The following is a 20,287-nucleotide window of genomic DNA, read 5'->3' as shown; positions in this document are numbered from 1 at the left end:
CACAGCTATAAACCCGATTCTGATTCCACCTTGATACTGTTCAACTCCACTTTTTATCCTTACAATCACCTGCATTCCTATTCCAAGCTTAACCTGTCAACTGCTCTTGGTAGGCACTGGGAGCTGCGGAGCATTTTTAAACCAGTGATAACTGCAACGCTGACACAGCAGGTCCGTTAGTGGATTGCTGAGGTGATAACGCCGTCACAGCAGGGTTCAAACGAAAGTAATGCTGTGGAGGGGAAGGGGAGAATGTTACTGAGGAATACGTGATTGTAATCTGAGTGAGACAGGAGAAATGCAGAACTGTGTTGCTCTTTTGCTTTGCTGCAATTGCTCAAGCAAAATGTTTCACAATAATCAGCAGAAGACATTCTGCAGAAGCTGGAAATCTTGAACACAGAATGCTGGAGGAACTCAACAGGTCAGGAATCACCTACGGAGAGAAATAAACAATCAACATTTTAGGCCACATAGTGCTTACAATCTCTTTACTGCACTTATTGTTGGTGTCCCTCTGTGACCAAGCAGCAACATATTATAAATATGGAAGTCACCATTGATTTAGCTTTGCAGTGATCATTGAATGTTGTCGCCATTGAGCAGATGTTCTTCTGTGCAAGGTCTCGATGTGAAGTATCATCCTTTTGTTCTGTTCTCTGGTGCCTGTGTCTGACCTGTTGCATTGCATTTAAGTAGCATTTGACCTCAACCTAAAAAAAAACTTCTTATTCCTGCGAATCCTTATCTACAAAAGGCTCTTTAAGGACTAGTGAATCCAATGTTCCATTTTTCCAATACTGCAGGTGCAGCTGAAGTAAACATCAGTTTTTTTAGATTAGATTATGAGGACACGCAGTCCTCTTTTATTGTCATTTAGTAATGCATGCATTAAGAAATGATACAATATTCCTCTGGTGTGATATCACAGAAAGACAGGACAGACCAAGACTGAAAAACTAACAAAAACCACATAATTATAATGTATAGTTACAACAGTGCAACAATACCATAACTTGATGAAGAACAGGCCATGGGCACAGTAAAAAAGTTCAAAGTCTCTCGAAAGTCCCACATCTCACGCAGACGGGAGAAGGAAGAAAACTCTCCCTGCCATGCCCGACCACAGTCCGACTCTGAGTCGTCCGAAAACTTCGAACTCCGACACTGAGTACCGAGCACCATCTCTGCTGAACGCTTCGACCCCAGCCTCGGTTGCCAGCAGCAGGCAAAGCCGGGGATTTTGGGGCCTTCCCTCCGGAGATTCTCGATCGCACAGTAGCAGCGGCAGCAAACCGGACATTTCAGAAATTTCTCCAGATGTTCCTCTGTGCCTTCTCACGTCTGTCTCCATCAAATCAGAATTGTGCACAGCATCCTACTTACAAATACGATATTATTTCACCGGACAGCTGCATTAAGGCAACAGATTGGACACTCTGTAGCCATTTAAGATGGTGGTAAATATTGGTAGCTCGGTTGATGCGTTTGGTGTCGCGGTGCTCACAGAGCTTGGCAGTTAACTTGCAGGTGTTTCATCACCACTTGAGGTGACATCCTCAGTGTGTTGTAGGTGTTTCTCTTTGGGAGTGCTCAAGTTTATATAGGCCCCCGTTCGCTTGTCACAGTCCTAGTTGGCTATTCCTTCAGTTGACCTTTGAATTCTAATGACTCACGTTTCTTTAGCTCTAAGGGGGTTTGTAGATGCTGTCTATTTTGATATATTTGTTTATGGAGTTATCGGAAGAGAACCACATTTCTAAAAAGTGAGCCAATAGAATTCAAAAGTCAACTGAAGGGGTAGCCAATCAGAACTGAGGCAAGCGAGCAGGGGCCTATATAAACGCGAGCACTCCCAGAGAGAAACACCAACAACTGCACACTGAGGATGTCACCTCGACTGGTGGTGAAACATCTGCAAGCTAACTGCTTGGTGAACACAGCAACATTAAACTCTGCAGCCATACTGGTTGATTAGGAACTATCTATTTGAATATGGAATTTTTTCCAATTAGGTTGATTAGTTATAACATATTCAGTGCAATGTTGGCAAAATGCATTTTTCCGCAAAAATAATAGTTTAAAAGTGAAGTTAATAAGAAGCTAAGGGTGTCATTCAGTGGAGGCTATAATTGCACGCAACAGAAACAAAATACTTGTAGTTGTTGGAGGCCAAGCTATAAGTGCAGCAGTTAACTCATCAACTGAAACATCATCAATCAGCCTTCTGTCCATCGTAACCTGAGGGTGGTCCTGCTTAGTGACGACTCTACAGTTTTCACCTTGAAGCCAGAGTAAAGGCAGGAAAATCCACGGCCAGTGGTTCTTTTCTTGAATCTTTGAAGTTTGTAATGGAAACTCAGGAATTACTTGAAAGTTGTAGCCACAACATCACTTGGGAACTTCCATGTCATCCAGGACAGAGCTAAGTGCCTGTTCATCATCCTTGCCACAGTACTAGACAAACACATCTTCTGTCATTTAAATTCAATGCTTGCCTCGTGATGCAATTTGTCAGATACTTGTGAGGTAATTTCTCAGACTCTCAGCCACAACCATCAAGAAAGAGTACAATTTTGCAGCTGCATAAAACTTAGTGAGTGTTCATTTGGAGTATTGTGTTTGGTTCTGGTCACCATATTACAGGAATGATGTCGGGGCTTTGGAGAGGATGCAGAAGACATTCGTGAGGGTATTGCCTGGATTAGAGAGTCTTAGCTATAAGGAGAGGCTAGACAAACTCGGGCTATTTTCTCTGGAGCATCAGAAGCCAAGTGAACCGACAGAAGTTCATAAAATTATGAGAGGCTAAGAAAGGGTAGATTCTTTTCATAGGTAGGGAAGAGTCTTTTCATACCAGTGGGCAGAGCTTTAAGGTGAAAATGAGAAAGTTTAGAGGAGATGTGGGAGGCAAGATCTTTAACCTAGAAAGTGGTAGGTGCCTAGAAGACTCTGCCAAGTGAAGTGGTTGAAGCACATATGATTGCAATATTTAAAAGAAATTTAGACAAGCACATAAACAGGAAGGCAAGGGAAGGATATTCAGACATTTGGATTAATTTAAATTGGCATCATGGTCATCTCAGTTATTGTGGGCCAAAGGATTTGTTCCTGTGTTGCGACAAACTGTTCTATGCTGTAATGTTCTATGACCTTCAATTCTTCTTCAAAATGAAGATGACCTGGTCTCAGTCTGCATTCCCTTTCTTTTTCCAGCACTGGACCATAGTTCTGGAATTTCTTCAATAATATTGTTATTGAGCAACCAAAAACAGAACGATTCAAGGGAGGGGGGGTTCACCACCACCTTCAAGTTCAAGTTTATTGTCATTCAACCATACATAAATACAGCCAAATGCAAGTGCTCCTCCGGGGTCAAATGCAAGCCAGTACCAACAGTCATACACAGCACAAAGCACATATATTGCATATAAGATAACAGTAGCGTACAGTCACACAATAAATATAATATAGCCCAAGTCCCTGAGTATCATAACCTATAGATTGATGGCGCATGGAATTTGTCGGCAAGAACAAGCCCACAGCAGTCTACAGGTGAACGCAATCCAGCTCATCTTTCACAGAGCGAATGTGACCCTATCAGAAATGCTCAGATCTCAAAAGAAATAAGGAATAGAAAGCACATTGATGTATAATGTGATCTTGGGCTAATGGTTTAAATATACGTACATGTCCAAGTTTTGTAAAATATAATTCTTTTCCTCAATATTAAAGTCTTCAATAAAAAGTTTAATTTATTTTGCATTTTCCAACATCTGTTAAGATTTTAGTCTCTCTTCAACAAATCCTTCATCGCTAACATTAGGAATGTAATGCAAAATAAATAATCTCTCTTTCTACTGTTTGCTACATAATTGAATGTTGATTGTGGCATAAAGCAAGATTTATTTGCTGCTTACACTTTTAGTCAGCAATCAAACTTTGGGGGATATTTGATAAAATGTTAGAAGACAGTGCATAAACTCTGAAAGTAAATAGGATCAGATATGCCCAGCCTGTTTCAGTTACAAACGTCTTGCCAGAGTAAAAGACTAAAGCAGTTTGTTAAGATACTGCAAATCTCAGATTAATTGTCCTCTTTCTCTTTCGCTTCCACTTCTTCTTCCTGTTTCCCTCACGCCTGAGAATAATTTCTTTCCTCTCTGGTTCTGCAGGTTCTGAGGTGACTGACAAAGTCATTTAGGGAAATGCAGACTCTTTCACCTTTGCATCAGGAACATTTGCCAGGGTGGGTGGCTTGTTTGGGTGATTTTGAATTCCTTCTGCTATTTATGCTGGGTATGCATGGACTCAATTCTTCAGATGTTCGTTGATAAATATGATAGAACTTTTTCTATCAGGGAGCACTTTCACAAGCTGTCAAGTAAAAAAGATTTAAATAAAGCCTTCGCAACCTCAAAATTCTGGAAGCTAAGTACAACCAAGGAATTACTTGTCACAGAGGTTATGATTTTTAATCCTCTTCTCATAATCCTCTTTCCAGGTTTTGTTCATGTGTTTTCCCCAGTTCCAAAAAACAAAAGGACAGTTGAAACAGAAGTCAAGCCAACCATTGGAAACTTGGGGCTGGTGGTGCTTCCAAAGACATTGGTGGATTAGTCTGACTCCAGCTTTGTTTTAACTTAACAAGTGTCTTATTGAAATGGATGTAGGACAAGCAGTCGATTGGGCACAACTCTCAACCATACATCATTCACAATTAACATTCAACCGTTTCATTATATCAACTGATAAATTCTGTCCTGAGAAGAAGGAAGTCTAGTAAACTTCATGAGACAGGCCAAAACTGCAGAACTGGGCAGAAACCATGGGCGTTCATGGAAAACTTTGCATCCGCTTGGAGGCATATGCTGAGTGAACATAGAACATAGAATAGCACAGCACAGTACAGTACAGGCTCTTCGGCCCACAATGTTGTGCTGACCCTCAAACCCTGCCTCCCATATAAGCCCCCACCTTAAATTCCTCCATATACCTGTCTAGTAGTCTCTTAAACTTCACTAGTGTATCTGCCTCCACCACTGACTCAGGCAGTGCATTCCACGCACCAACCACTCTCTCAGTAAAAAATCTTCCTTTAATATCCCCCTTGAACTTCCCACCCCTTACCTTAAAGCCACGTCCTCTTGTATTGAGCAGTGGTGCCCTAGGGAAGAGGCGCTGGCTATCCACTCTATCTATTTCTCTTATTATCTTGTACACCTCTATCATGTCTCCTCTCATCCTCCTTCTCTCCAAAGAGTAAAGCCCTAGCTCCCTTAATCTCTGATCATAATGCATACCTTCTAAACCAGGCAGCATCCTGGTAAATCTCCTCTGTACCCTTTCCAATGCTTCCACATCCTTCCTATAGTGAAGTGACCAGAACTGGACACAGTACTCCAAGTGTGGCCTAACCAGGGTTTTATAGTGCTGCCTGCTAAATGTCTTTCAACTGGAAAAATCATAGGTAGTCCAAACAAATTTTCTAAAAACATTTCCCAGAACATGGCCAATATGATCCAGGAGTTTCAGAGGACTGAGCAATGGGGAGATGTCTTTCCCTTCCTTCTGGTCTGACAATAGATACCGTACCTAGTAAGAGCCTTAGGCAGCATGGCTGACAACAGAAGCTCTATTGAATGAGCTAATGAGCCCATAGCATCCTCTCTTCTGGAAATGTACAACAGCTTAGCATCACCTGACTGGCTTTACTTATTTTACATTCTTAAAAATGCATTCCATTAGGGACATCATAGGCAAAACTGTCATTTATGGTCTGTCTGTAAATGTCCCTTAAGGGAGAAGGAAGCTAACAGTCAACAATATTGGTGGGTCTGGAACTGCAGTTAAACCAGAGTTGGAAAGGAAGACAGATTTTCTTGCAATATACATTGTTGAACCGGGCTGGATGTTATGACAAACCATGCTAACATTATTGAGACCAACTTTTCATTCCATATTTCTTTATTTACCTGAATTTAAATCTCACAGCTGCCATGCTGGGATTCAAAGTCATGTCTTCAAACCAATGGTCCATTCTTCTCCATAGTTGTCAAGAACTTAACCATGATACAAGCACACTCAACAACTGCAGTCCCAGTTTGTACTGGGTGACAGAAACCTAGAAGCTGGATGAGGGAATATCTAATTTCATCCATATTTTATGCGTAGATAGCACATAACCTGCAATTTTGCAGTATATGTGCCTCTTTTCTTGTGAAGTGCAATCCAGCAGCATCGGAGGTCATAATCAAACTAGTGTTGCTGGCACTGTGAGGCAGCCAAACCATGTGCAATGACACTATGTATTTGCATGTGTATTGACTTTATCAACATGTACAGAGTGTATCATTTACTTAACAGTAGGGGTTAGATCAATAGATCACAGCCTGGGACTTGAGTTATTAACATATATTTTAACAAGGAGTACTTCATTGTGAAGTTATTGAAACTTGGGTGACTTACTGTACCACCCAGGATATTGTTTTATATGCTGGATATCATTTTTTTTCTGACTATCATCCAAAGCGTAAGCATCCCCAAACACAGATCAGAGCTTCTGTGACTGACAACTGGAGCTCACATTGACCTGTACGCACAGATGACGGAGTTTTGAACCATCCATGCCACAGGGTAGCCGGCCGGTGGTGTAGTGGCATCAGTACCGGATTTCAAGGCAAATGGTCCTGAGTTCGAATCTGGCCAGCTCCTTGCATGCTTTCCATTCGCGCTGGGTTGAGCATCAAGCTAGCAACTCAGCCTCGTACAAAGCAGTCAAATGCTACGGAAATGGCAAAAATGCCATCCGATGTGCCACAAGGCGCGGAAAGGAACACCCCACAGGGTATAACTGACTCACTGCATGCTCTGGGAGCTCGGGAAGAGAGAGACATTTGCCAAGGTATGACCCCTTTAACAGCCCTGACCCTTTTCCAATGGGAAGCAGATGTCTGTGAAATACAAAGGTCAGGCGTTTTTTTTTTTAAGTATGTAAGTTTCTTAAAGCAATACTGTTTTAATTTGAATTCTTTTGATTTGTTGTTAAGGCAAACTTTTGAACTCTTCACTCCACTGGGATATGACTGCAAACAGTTTCTGGAAATTTGCCAATTCAATAGCAACGTGCCCCTCCCCAAATGAAAGGCGGTCTCCTACTCACCCCTCCTCCTCTTATTTTTCCGCTTCCGCTGCCTATTCACAAAGCAAGCAGCCAGAGTGCTGAACAAAATGGCTGCTGCCAGGAAGCAGATGGTGGCAACAATCCCAGCCACGACAGGACGGGCTAGGCCTTCCTCCGGCACGTCAGGTGGTGAAAAGATGTCTAAAAGCACAGAGAACTTGTTCAAGGAAACAACAATGGGCATACATTTGAACAACCCCCCCCCCCCATCCTTTTCAGAAGACAGCAGATATCTTTTTCCCTGGGTTGAAATGTCTAATTCCAGAAGGCATGCACTTAAGGTGAGGTGGGGAAGGTTCAAAGGAGAGGTTCTTTACAGTGAATGGTGAGTTACTGGAATACTCTACCAGGGGTGATGGAGGTGGAAGTAGAGGCTTTTAGATAGGCACATGAATTTACAGAGAATGGAGGGGTTTAGAGGCAGAAAGGGTTAGTAGATTAATTAGTTTTGCACAATATTCTGGCTAAAGGGCCTGTCCTTGAGATGCAATGTTTTATGTTCTTATACAATTGTGATTTCATCATTGAGAATATACATTCAACTTACCTGAACTAGAAACCCCGACGATATTACTTGGCTCACTGATCAGGTCCTGCATGACAGCCATTGCACGGAATTCATACCAGGAGTCCTGACAAGGGAAGAAAATAAAACAGCTGCATTTTATTCGGTTATCTCTGTAACGCCTGATACCCATTTACCCCTTAATCATTCTTTAAAGAGAACCATCACTTTCTACAAGGATAACTTCCCTTTGCCACTTAAGATTTGAATTCCCACTGCAAGCATGAAAGGACATTTAATTTAACGTTTCGAGTTGGGTTGCTTGTTGTGATCAAGCAAGGGCCCCACCTGCAGCATCTGCCTGTTCAGTCTTCAGAATTTGCCTTGATTTTGACCCAGTGGAGTGTATCGACCAAATTGGAATTGTTCCTGTGGAGATGACCCCTGCCTGATCCAAAATCCATCACCTCTGTGTGCCTTTACAGGAAGCTCTTCAGCATAGCAGGAGAGGACTCTCATTCATATACCGTGGATTTGATCCCACCGTAATAGGTTTACAGGAATGATCTGGAGTATTGTGTCTGTGCACAACTACATATATGTTCAATTATGTTAAATAAAAGCACGCACGCAGAAGATGGCTTTAACTGGTGTATTCACATTGCAGCGAGAGCAAGAGGGAGCAATATGCATGTGCAGACAGCAGATCAATATGTAGTGCTGGTGGGGGGGGGTCATTGCTCTAAAAGAAATAGATCCCCATTACACTTCATCCCCCTTTAGATTAATGCAACATAAAACTGTATATGTACAAAACATTTAATTTCCCTTTCATAAACCCATATTCCAAATAAACATGTTTTCACAAGAACAGTCCATAACTAACTTCACAGTTCTAAAGATTTAGTCTATTGGGTGACGCTCTGTTTCTTTCAGGATAGCGCCTCTAGACCTTTGCAGTGGCATCAGGTTTGGCAGGGGTCCTATCAATGATAACGTTCTCGTTGCATCTCCGGGCCTGTGGAGAGGCATCAGGTTTGGTAGGTATCTTGCCTAGGACTACGTTCTCAGTTTCCATTATCACATTGCTGTCAGAGACATCATTACTGAGAGACAAGTCCGTTGACTATAATATGTCCATCTTGTTGGATGCAGTCAACTCAAGTGTGTTCTTTGGTTGAGCATCTGGTATCTCGTCCACATGATGCCTCCACGTCTGATCTCCAACATCCACTGTGTACATCAGCAGTCCAGTTCTTGTAGCTATGCTACTGGGTGCCCACTTGGCTTCTCAGTAATCATGCGCTAGGACTTCCTGTCCAATCTCAAAGCTCGTTGCTGATTTACTTGGCAACTGGCTGAACTGTTTGTTCTGTGCTTTCTTCCAGAGATCTGGTTTCAGGAGTACTAAGCAAGATCTCAGATTCCTGCTCATCGACAGCATTGCAGCTGTTTGATTTGTTGTTGCATAAACAGAGTTCCGAGACACAAAAAGCAAGTTGTCCACTTTGTGCTGCTAAGAAATGTCCTCCTTGTCCATCGCTTTAATGGATTCCTTGAAGGTTTGGATAAACCTTTCAGCTAACCCATTCTTTGCTGGGTGGTGAGAGCTGACTTGAAATGTCTGATGCCAATTTTCTTCATGAACAGTAGGAATTCTTCTGAACTGTATTCTGGTCCGTTGTTCCTCTCAATTCGTTCAGGTAAGCCACTTCTGGTGAAGATAGTCATCTTGACTGTACCCAGGTGTCCTTCATGCTGATTTTCTAACACTGGGGTGTGCAGTTTAGAGAGAACCATGACACCAGATCAACACATCAGCGTTCTTTGACATACCAACAGGTGGTCTTGTCTCGCTGAGAACTCTGGAACACAGGATTACCATGAGCTGGCCATCCTTGCATGGTGATGTCATAGACTTTTGACAATGTTGGGTCATTCCTTGTTTCCCTTTGTGTTACGGAATTTGTCACTGGCAGCTGGTCCGCCAATGCGGTGTGCAACACTTCTGCTGGGTTACAGTATGAAGACTTAACTTCTTCAGGTGCTAATAGTAGAAGACGTGACAAGTTATCAGTGTTGCTGTGTTGTTTTGTACCCTTGAAATCTATGTCATAAGAGTGAGCTCTTAGGAAAAGTGCCCAACGTTGCAACCAGGTAGCAGACATCACTGGGATTCCTTTCCTGGGACTGAAAATGGACACAAAGGGATGGTGATCTGTCACTAGAGTAAACTTTTATCCGTCAAGGTCATGTGGGCTTCTAGGAAAAGTGCTAGGTGTTCAGATCCATCTTTCATAATGTGTGACAAAATGGCTCCAATGCCACAAGGGGATGTATTGCACGCCAGTCAGATGGGCAGGGATGGGTCATAATGTGTGAGCAGTTCATTGGACAGTATTAGTCTCTTTTTTTCCTTGAATGTTCTTTCACATCTTTTTGATCACTCCCACTTTACTCTTGTCTGTAACAGTGTGTTCAATGATGCAGCACTGTGGCAATGTTTGGGAGAAACCGGTGGTCGTAGTTCACAAGGCCCAAGTATGACCTGAGTGATGGCACATTTTCCAGTTTGGGTGCCTGTAGCACTGCTTCAATCTTCTCTTGTGATGTATATGAGCCATGCTTGTCAATGACATAAACACAATATGAGATTTCATTCTTGAAAAACTGACATTTGTCTCCTTTTGCACGCAGACCACACACACTCAGCCTGGTAAGCACTTTACCAAGGTTCTGGAGGTGGCAGTCGCGATGATGTCATCAAGGTAACATTGTGTTCCTGGGATATCTGGGAGCACTCGGTCCATTGCTCTTTGCCAAATTGCTGGAGCTGATGCGACGCCAAAGACAAGACGTCTATACTGGATCCCATCCTCACCGCCAATTTGTTGTGTCTGTGCACAACTACTTATATATTAAATAAAAGCACACACATGGGAGATGGCTTTAACTGGTGTATTCACATTGCAGCAAAAGAGAGAACAATGCACGTGTAGACAATAGCGGATGCACAGACAACAGATCAATGCGTAGTGCTAAGGCTGGGGAGGGGGGTGGTTCATTGGTCCAAAAGAAATAGATCCATACATTACATGGGGAATGAATGGGTTAACGTAGAAGGAGTGTTTGATGGCTCTAGGCCTGTATTTACTGGAGTTTAGAAGAATGGGGGGGGGGGGTCTGTCATTGAAACCTACTGAATATTGAAAGATGGCTGTGGAGGCCAAATCATTGGATATATTTAAAGCGGAGATTGATGTGTGCTTCATTAGTGAGGGCATTAAAGGTTACAGTGAGCAGGCAGAGAACAGGGTTGAGAAGGATAATTAATTAGACATGATTGAATATTGGAGCAGGCTCAATGGGCCGAATGGCTTAACTCTGCACCTATGTCTTATGATCTTGTGGTGTTAACCATTGCATTGTCCAAGTTGCAAAGACTGGGCCCTCCAAGGAGGAGGAGTTAAGGTATATGTTTCTCTTTGATGCCTTGGTGGTAATGGTGAAGAAGGCATCACTCACCAGCCCAATGCTCATTCTGTTCAATTTAGTGGAGAGAAAGTCAGTTGGGTTCTTGCTTGGGATAAGACACTGGAGTATATACCACCATCTTCCCCTGCGATGGTTGCTGGGTGCAGTTTAATCCATGCATCTCTTTACCATATTAGGGCAGTCCACAGTGGAACATGGAGTTGGAGAAGGTCTGTTTGTTTGGATTCTGTTTACTCTACAGAGTACCTGAGTGCTTCTCCAGGCTATACAAATACCATGCCTGGCCCACTGCCACTCAGGCTCTCTGTCCTACAATTACTTTCTTCTGGACCAGAGACCAGGCAGTGCACCTTGGTTGTGAACACACTGACTAAATAGAACTGAAAGACATTATGGCTTCTCCACAAGGTTACTGGGTAGTTAACTTGAGACCTATTCTTGGGTGCAAGGAATCCTGCTCTGTGGTATTATTGGTTCAGGTGAATATATTACAGATAGCTTGCGCAGTAGTAACTCTGCCGACACTCACTGAAAACTCGTGAATATCATGCTTTAACCTTCATGTCAATATATCTGTTCTTATATCCATTATGAATTTCTTCAGTAGCTGCCGGGTAATGCCTTACCAGAGATAACTCCTTGGTCAGCAGTTCGGTTTCAGTCCCTGGTATTGCTTCATCTAAGATCTCCCACCTCTCTCCCAGGCGGAACTCCATGATATAATGGCTGATTGGATAGCTATGGTTGGCTGGTGAAAGCCAAGACAGCAATACTCCTTGGTGTGTTCGATTGGCTGTTAGGCACCTTGGTGGAGAAAGCAGCACCAGTGGTTCTCGGGTGGTAACAGGGAAAGCTGAAAGAGTGAGCAAGGTTTTAGACTCTGCTGTTGAATGTATCCTGCCAAAGCAAGAGCACCATTAACTACCTCCTCAATCTCAATGCAAATGTAGAGCCTCTGCCACATAATGCTAATCCCACTTTAGTATTTAGAAATCAGTTATTACTCCCCTACTTCTTGCATTTCTATATTGCTGGTAATAAATCTACAGGCCAGGATATAATGTATCCCAGACTCATTCCCAATTTTCTTTGCTACAAGTGTAGTCTGGTAATGTAGCACTATTGGGTAAAATTGTAGAAAGGAGAAAAGCAAGAACCTAGTTCCCTTGGCAGCTTGGTTAACTATGAGGAGACCTAGATTTGAAGTAATTAAAGACGAGAGTGAACACTCCTTCACCAGAGTCGCAAAGGCTCTGAGACTCACTGCTTTATGTTGTAGAAACCGAAACTTCCATCCTACGTCAGAAAGTAATTGGCTAAGCATTTGAACAGTCACCATACAAAGCTTCATACTGAAAAGACCTTAACTCGAATGTATATCTCAGCATTTTACTGACATGAAGAATGTGACTAACCCTTCAACTCAATTTTATTTCTACAAATATCACCTATGCATGAAATCTGAAGCAGCTATGATTACGTTTCTCTCAGAAAGCCTTCATTTAAATATGAGAAAATCTGAAGCCCGGTGAAACTAAACTGAACTAAACTGAGCATTCTTGGACTGTTTCAATGATTTTGTGGTTTGATGTTTATATTCTGTGCTTTTTGCTCATTTTTTGCCATTTGCGCGATTTGTCCTTTGCGCGTTGTGTGCTTGAAGTTTTCTTTGAATAGGTTCGATATTGTTTCTTTGCTTTGTGGTTGTCTGTGGGACGACGAATCTCATGGTTTTACACTGCATATATACTTTGATAATAAATGTACTTTGAATCTTTGAACTTCGAGGTTCCTAATGAATCCATTACATTGATATTAAGACTGGTCTGATGAGTGTGAAGTATCCACATTTAGCCAATAATTAAAAATATGAGGCCTTGGGCGAGGAAAGAAGTTGGCACTGTTTCGTTACCCCATGAAATGACCAAAAAATCTTCCAAACCTCATTATCCTCATCTCCCTGGATAAACAATAAGATTCACCTTCTTCAGACAAATAGCAAGACAAACTCCAAGTGCTGCTGCTAAGCAGACATGTTGGTGCCATTTTGAGAATCTTGCCCTTATCCAAATGTTTGCCCAGTTTGGGGTTTTATGAGTCATGGTAAGGCATTTGACTGTATTCCAATTACATTTCTAGCTAGAAGATGGAGAACAAAAGTTAATGACCATTGACCTGAGAGAAAAAGACCCAGACAGATTTGGTGGCCTCCAGGCTATAGAATTTCTATGGTGGCCTTTCTATGGATAATACATAGGGCAATAGTGAGATCAAATCTGGAATGCTTTGTATGTTATTGGTCTTAAGGAAGGAAGTTAATGCATAGAAAACCATTCAGAGAGGATTCACTGGACTAATGTTCACCACCTGGAATTGGCAGAGTTTCTGAAAAGCAAGGGTTGGACAAGTAGATCTACATCCACTGGAGTTGAAAGAATGGAAGGTAATGGTTAAAACATTTGAGATCCTGTGGGTACTTGATTGGGAAGATGTGGAGATTATGATACTTGCTGTATATAATCCAGAACGAAGGGTCATTGTTGAAAACTGAAGGGGGAGAAGCAATGGATTGAAAGGTTATCATGGTAAAACAGGATTGTGGAGTTGAGGTTACAGTCAGATTAGCAAATGGTGGAGCTGGGCCAAGTGGGTAACTCTTGCTCTTAATTCATATGTTCATATGTATGATTGTATATAACAAAACAGAAAGTGCTGGAAAATCTCAAGTCAGGCAGCATCTGTGGAAAGAGACACAGTCAATGTTTCGGGTCTGTAACCTTTTGTCAAAACTGGGAAAGAGACAGATGTGCATAGATTTTCAGGAGGAAGGAAGGTGGGAGAGGGATGTGCGGAACAAAGGTAATGTTTGTGATAGGATGTGTTGAAATGGCTTCATGAGAATTCCCTCTGTTCTACACACCCCTCCCCAAGCTTCTCTCCTTCTGAATACCTACATGCATCTCTCTCTTTTTTCCCAGATCTGACAAAGGGTTACAGTCCTGAAATGTTGACTGCTTCCCTTTCCACAGATTTGACATGATGTGATAAAATTTTACGGCATTTTCTGCTTTTATTTCATATTTCTTGCAGTTTATTTTTTTTATTTTTGTATGTTCAGATGGTTCTGTGGCATCAAGTAATAGGTCAAGCAGAGGTCAGACTAATCAACTAATCAGACAAAAGGATTCTGGTTTCTATTTGACCAGCAAAAAATATCTGCATCAAACATAAGCCAGCTTTAAAGTTATGAGGGAGTTGGGTTACTGAGTTGGCGGGGGAGTAGTGCTTTCGGTGGTTGATTGCCAAACCAAGAAATTGCTGAGTTGGCCTTGGTGTCAATAAATTTTTAAATGGTAGGCTCATGCCCAAAATGGTCACTGTGCTGTGCAATAATGAATTAACATGATACTCAAGCTCTGATGAATTTCTAGGCTGATCTTCAAGTTCAATTGATGTATAATTCTACAGTAAGTTCTGCCACCTGGTGGTGTGGCTGTGAACTTCAATGAGTCCCACTTTTTAGCTTTGAGTGACAGTCCCAAAGGTGGCAGAGAAAGTAAGTAATTATTAGATCAGGAACAGACAACGTTACAGTCACCAGAAAACAGTTTTAATGTTTTTAGAATTTTTTTCATTTAATCTTTCCTGAAACTTTGATAGTTTAAAATTTTCAGAGCTATACAGTATAACAAGACTTGTTTGTTGCATAATGCAGACATGTTATTGCCTTCAAAGTTCATTCCTGCCTGTGGCCATCAAACTTTACAACTCCTCCCTTGGAGGGTCAGACACCCTGAGCCAATAGGCTGGTCCTGGACTTATTTCCTGGCATAATTTACATATTACTATTTAATTATTTATGGTTTTATTACTATTTATGGTGCAACTGTAATGAAAACCAATTTCCCCCTGGATCAATAAAGTATGACTATAACTATGACTATGTCATCCAGTGACCTCGAATAGTAAACCGTGTTGAACATGTAACTACCTAGTGCATCACAAACCCATTTTCATGATGTAAAATATACTTCAATGTGTTTAGTATTCAGAGACCTCATACATTTAAGACGAAGCTGTTCAGTCAGCTGAAGACTACCAATACCATCCAGGCTACATTATTCCTTATCATAATGAGCACTCAATTTATTACATCTCATATTAAACACAAGTAACTAACCGTTTTTATATTTACCATAATCTGTGATGTAATTTACCATAATCTGAGATTTAATCCTGTATCCATCATTATATATTTTACACACTAACAGTATCCACCTCTAGATTTGATAAAAATGTTAACATGTGCTGGCGCATGATGTTGTGTATTTCAATAACATTTGAATAAATTGTAAATATATTGTTTGAATAAGCATTCTTGGTTGTCTATATAATTCATTATGGGTTATATGTAAAAATATGTGAATTACATAGGTCATGATGCTATCATGTGATACGTGCACGTCTTGCAGTAAAAAACCATTGGACTCTTTTTCTTTGAATTAGTTTAATATTTTAAGAGTTACAAAACATAATAAATGATTTTAAGATATGTACTTTAAAGTTATTATTCTGTGGTTTATTTGATATTAATTTATGGCTTTTAGATCAGAAATTTTATACTGGATGACTCAGAATACATATGCATAGGTTTTCCTTACTCAGTCTCCTTTTGAATATTTCTATCTCAATTGTCATTTGCAATGAAGCTTTCCATATTCTCATAATCCCCAGTGAGCACAAACCCTCCTTCCTGTAGTGGTGATAACCATCAGATTCAATCTTGCTACTGACACTACCAAGAAAAGCAATCTGCCTTCTTTTCTCCTTGTCACATTTCAATATAAGCTTACGTACAGGAATTTCACCACAATGTCTGAAGTTGCCGATTATCTGAGTAATGTGATAGAAGCCAGGTTTCATGTGGGCATTAGTAACTATCCCAAATGTAAATCTAGGCAAATCAGCATTGGTCTGACCACTATTTATGACTGAGTAAAAATGGAGAGGAGAGCGGAGATGATAAACGATGAATAATGTACTGTTGCGGGCAGTTATCACAGTTTTGAAATGCTTGGGAAGTATTTAAAGGACTTTTGTGCAAACAAGAAAATTACAGCCTCAACTTCCCAATTTTTTTTTTTACAGAGTATCTAGAACTAGTACCATCCTTCCTTATGCACAAATGAGGCAATAAAGCGACTCACCTCATGTTTTAATGCAATGATATACAGTACATTTCCAGTGGAGGGCCTGAATATCAGGAAATTGGACTAGGCACTTTCAGGTGCCATTTATCTTAACACAATTGATGTACTTCTGGGATCACTGAAGCTCGTAATGATATCGTAACTGTGTGCAATACTCACCTCTGTCTTACTGACAGAAATTGGATCACTTTTAACTGACAGTAAAAGAAAGAGCAAACCTTGTGACAGGCTGCCAAGAAAATGGTTCTCTGCACATCTCAGTAGTTTTGATATATCATTTCCTAACAGAATTTTTCATTGGTTGATTTAGAACTGGGGTTTAGATAATTCATTCTCTATTGAAAAACCTGGCAGCAAGCCTAAATCATATGACTTGCAGCACTGAAGGTCACTTGTTCTGTGCCAATACATGCACTAATCCTGTCTCTCAGCCTTAGCTGTTAATTGTGTTTGGATACACCATTGTTGGGTGTCTCTACTGTTCCCAGCAGTCATTTTAATGAATTTGCAGTCAAGATCAATGCAGTGATCAGCCTGTGCAAAGCCACTTTCAGGATGGCAATCGAACCAGTGTACATAATTATGTGGAGTCGTGGGAGAGAGGGTTCCCCGCCCCCTGCATTTCTTTCCTCACTTCCATGGCAGAATCTTCCACAGCCGTTCTATGGTGCACCAGAGGTGAGATCCATAATAACTTTTGATTACACAATTTAAAACTGGCTGTGAATGATTTAAAAGGGAATCAAGGGGCAACATATTCAGGCGGAGGGTGGTACCATATGTGGGATGAGCTGCCAGAACGACTGGTTGAGGCAGATAACATAACAACATTTTAAAGACATTTGAATAGATACATGGATAGAAGGGGTTAGGCCAAACAAGGGCAAACAGGACTATCTTCATGTGCACCATGATTGGCATGGATACGTTGGGCTGAAAGAACTGTGTGCATGTTGTATTACACTATAACGCTATGGACCTGGGGGTTTAGGTAATTCAATCTCCATTGAAAAGACCGGAGGTGTGCCTTAACCATAGGGATTGCAGCATTGAAGGAAGCCATTGCTCCCGTGCAGATACATACATTGATTCCACTTCCCTGCCTCCAAAGTCGCTTTTCTTTCTTGAGTTCCCTTTTAGAAGTTTTTACCTCGATTGCAATCTGTAGAGAGTTTCAATCAGGAATGGCACAGAACACATTTTAATCCAGGAGTCGGAATGAAAACCACCATTGTTGTTTCTAATCATGCTTTTCACTAACACAACAATTAGTGCGACACACAGCGGGCATTTTGTGCTCCAAGTAAGGGTGCAATCTCTCGATATCCTAATCAAGCAAATAAGGATCAGAAGGGAAGCTTCATTTTGTGAAAATCAGCTTCTTTCCAACAACCACTAAAAACACTGTCAACAGTAGTTCCTTGTGAAAATAGGTGGACCCTCTTGGATTTGTGCAGACACAAATGGTTCTTCTTTTTCCACCACTTGTTGCTACGTCACGCTAGTATCCAGCCTTTGCTTTTCTTTGAGGCTACAATATTTCTTCTTTTAGTGGTGACTTCTTGTTAAAATCCATGGCTGCAAGATTCTCAAGGAGAGACTGGTACACTAACGATAAAGTTTAAATTGAATGCAGTAGCCTGTAAATCATGTTCCAAAAAAAGACAGAATGGCTTTCTATAGTGGCTTAAAAATTGACAAATTAAAGGCTCATAAATCAATAAAATCCAAATTATGTTTTTGTGTCATGTAGATAAAGGAACGTCACAGAGCAGAAAGGATTAGTATGTGGGTGCCACGGTAGCGTAGAGGTTAGTGCCACGCTATTACAGCTCGGGACGTTATGGTGTTTGGAGTTCAATTCCAGCGCTGCTCTGTAAGGCGTCTCTGTATGTCCTCTCTGTGGAGTGCATGGGTTTTCCCAGGGTGCTCTGGTTTCCTCCCACAGTCCAAAGATGTACCAGGTAGATTAATTGGTCATTGTAAGTTTGTCCCGTGATTAGATTAGGGTTAATTGGTGTTGTGGGTTGCTGGGGAACCGTGGCTTGAAGGGCTGGAAAGGCCTACCACACTCTGTATCACTAAAGAAATAAATACCCAAGTCATAAACACAAGAGATTCTCAGATGCTAGAACTCTACAGCAGCACACACAAAATGCTGGGGGAACTCAGCAGGTCAGGTAGCATCTATGGAGGAGAATAAACAGTCGATATTTCAGGCCGAGAATGTTCATCGAGACCATTCATCCTGATGAAAGTCCTTGACCTGAAACGTCGACTGTTTATCCTCCTCCATCGATGCTATCTGACGTGCTGCGCTCCCCCAGCGTTTTGTGTTAGTATACAAGACAACTAAATATAACTTTACTCACCCAGTGTGTTCACAGTGACGACTTCACTGAAGGGCCCTGTGCCAAGTTTATTCTGTGCTAGCACACTGAACTGATATGCAGTCTCAGCCTCCAGGCCCTCCACCAATAACCAGGTAAGGCCCGTGGATACAGGCAACGAAATCCAGTCATGGGGTCCCAGCATAGCCCTCTTTACCCTGTAGTAAATGCAGAACTAGACAGTTAGCATCTGCTTTTAGGTGAGGCACGTATTCAGGCCAGCTTGCATTTGGAGAATGGAAAACGTGTTGTGGAATGAAACAGCACTGAAATCACAGACTCTATTGCGGCAAAGGTAAAAGGTCGAACCTTTCATAATCTAATTTTATTAGTACAAGTGTTCTCCTTTAACTGTCTCCTCACCCCCACCATCACTGAGATGCAGTAAAGCATTTTTACTTGGTACCTAATATTAACTCCACAATCTTCCAGCAGGAATGGAATATCATCAACAATCCTGGATCCCTCTGTTCCACTCACTTTCAACCCCCATTCCAGCTCTGGGCATTATGTCTCCTCTATGTCACTTCACAGACAAACAATCCTGCTGGATCCACTAAACCAGGCTTTTGATTGTAGTGACCAATTTTGCTGTTTGTGGATGGAATATTATTTCCTAACAATAAATGAACATCATTTTGGGTAAATCAATTCACCTTCGGACATCAAGGTGAAAACACCAAAATCTTATTAATACGTGTGCAGGTTATTGTTGAAAGTAACTCTTTAAAAACAGGGAGAGGGCTGCTCTGGAGCAGAGTATTTCCAAACACCGTAAACTTCTCCTTTGTAAACGTGCTTACAGTGCACCCAGAACGATTCACTCACACAGATCAACCTGAATGGATCTTCTCAAATGGGAGCTCATTGCTTTTGATAAAAACTCACAGGGGAGCAGGGGCTCTTCAGCCCATTGTACTGATGTGGACTAAAGTGCCCCTCTTTGGTCTAGTTTGTGAGACCTACAGGGGAAAAAAGGCTCTTTGGTATCCTATAGCAGGACTGGTAAAGTAGACCTAAGAGCCGTTATCTGTACTGGAAGATTCTGGGAACCTGTAAGTACTGAGATGACTGGAATAGCAATGCTGTCCATAGAGAAATCAGCAACTGGTGAGGTTGGAGCCTAAATCTGTAATGTAATGTTTACATGAGTATCTGACTTTAATGGAACAGATAGCCTGTTTGTTATGTTTGTCTTTACATACTAATATCTGATTTATGATTCAGGACTCAAGGTTACTTTATTGTCCCTTTTTGATTATTTTTAACTTGGAAGTTGTGATTTATGGATTTTGTGAATGGAGGTTGCAAAGAGAAAGCAATTTGATGATTTATCAGTCAGCCTATGTTCTCGGCTGATAACAATTTAATAAGCCTATTTGTTTACACTCGCAATGACATAATTAGTGTCATGGGAACAGAAACAAACCCTTCAGCCCATCTAGTCTGTGCTGAACCACTGAAAGCGCCTACTCTCATTGACCTGCACTGAGACCATAGCCTT

The 20,287-nt window shown here is 41.4% G+C and overlaps 1 protein-coding gene across 3 annotated transcripts in view; it reads right to left on the bottom strand.

Annotated features, from left to right (window-relative positions):
• Window positions 1–20,287, bottom strand: part of igsf9bb (immunoglobulin superfamily, member 9Bb) — a 749,555-nt gene that overhangs the window by 55,629 nt on the left and 673,639 nt on the right. For all 3 annotated transcript variants that reach the window (XM_072238319.1, XM_072238320.1, XM_072238321.1), the window contains exons 13-16: window positions 18,766–18,941; window positions 11,810–12,036; window positions 7,731–7,815; window positions 7,163–7,324 (exon numbers count right to left, since the gene is read on the bottom strand). In XM_072238319.1, coding sequence (XP_072094420.1) covers window positions 7,163–7,324; window positions 7,731–7,815; window positions 11,810–12,036; window positions 18,766–18,941 — 650 coding nt within the window. The remainder of the gene's footprint in view (window positions 1–7,162; window positions 7,325–7,730; window positions 7,816–11,809; window positions 12,037–18,765; window positions 18,942–20,287) is intronic.

This window comes from Mobula birostris, chromosome 20 (genome assembly GCF_030028105.1).
Source record: "Mobula birostris isolate sMobBir1 chromosome 20, sMobBir1.hap1, whole genome shotgun sequence".
Taxonomy (NCBI): domain Eukaryota; kingdom Metazoa; phylum Chordata; class Chondrichthyes; order Myliobatiformes; family Myliobatidae; genus Mobula; species Mobula birostris.
The sequence above is the reverse complement of the archived record's forward strand: the minus strand, read 5'-3'. Positions and strand labels throughout refer to the sequence as shown.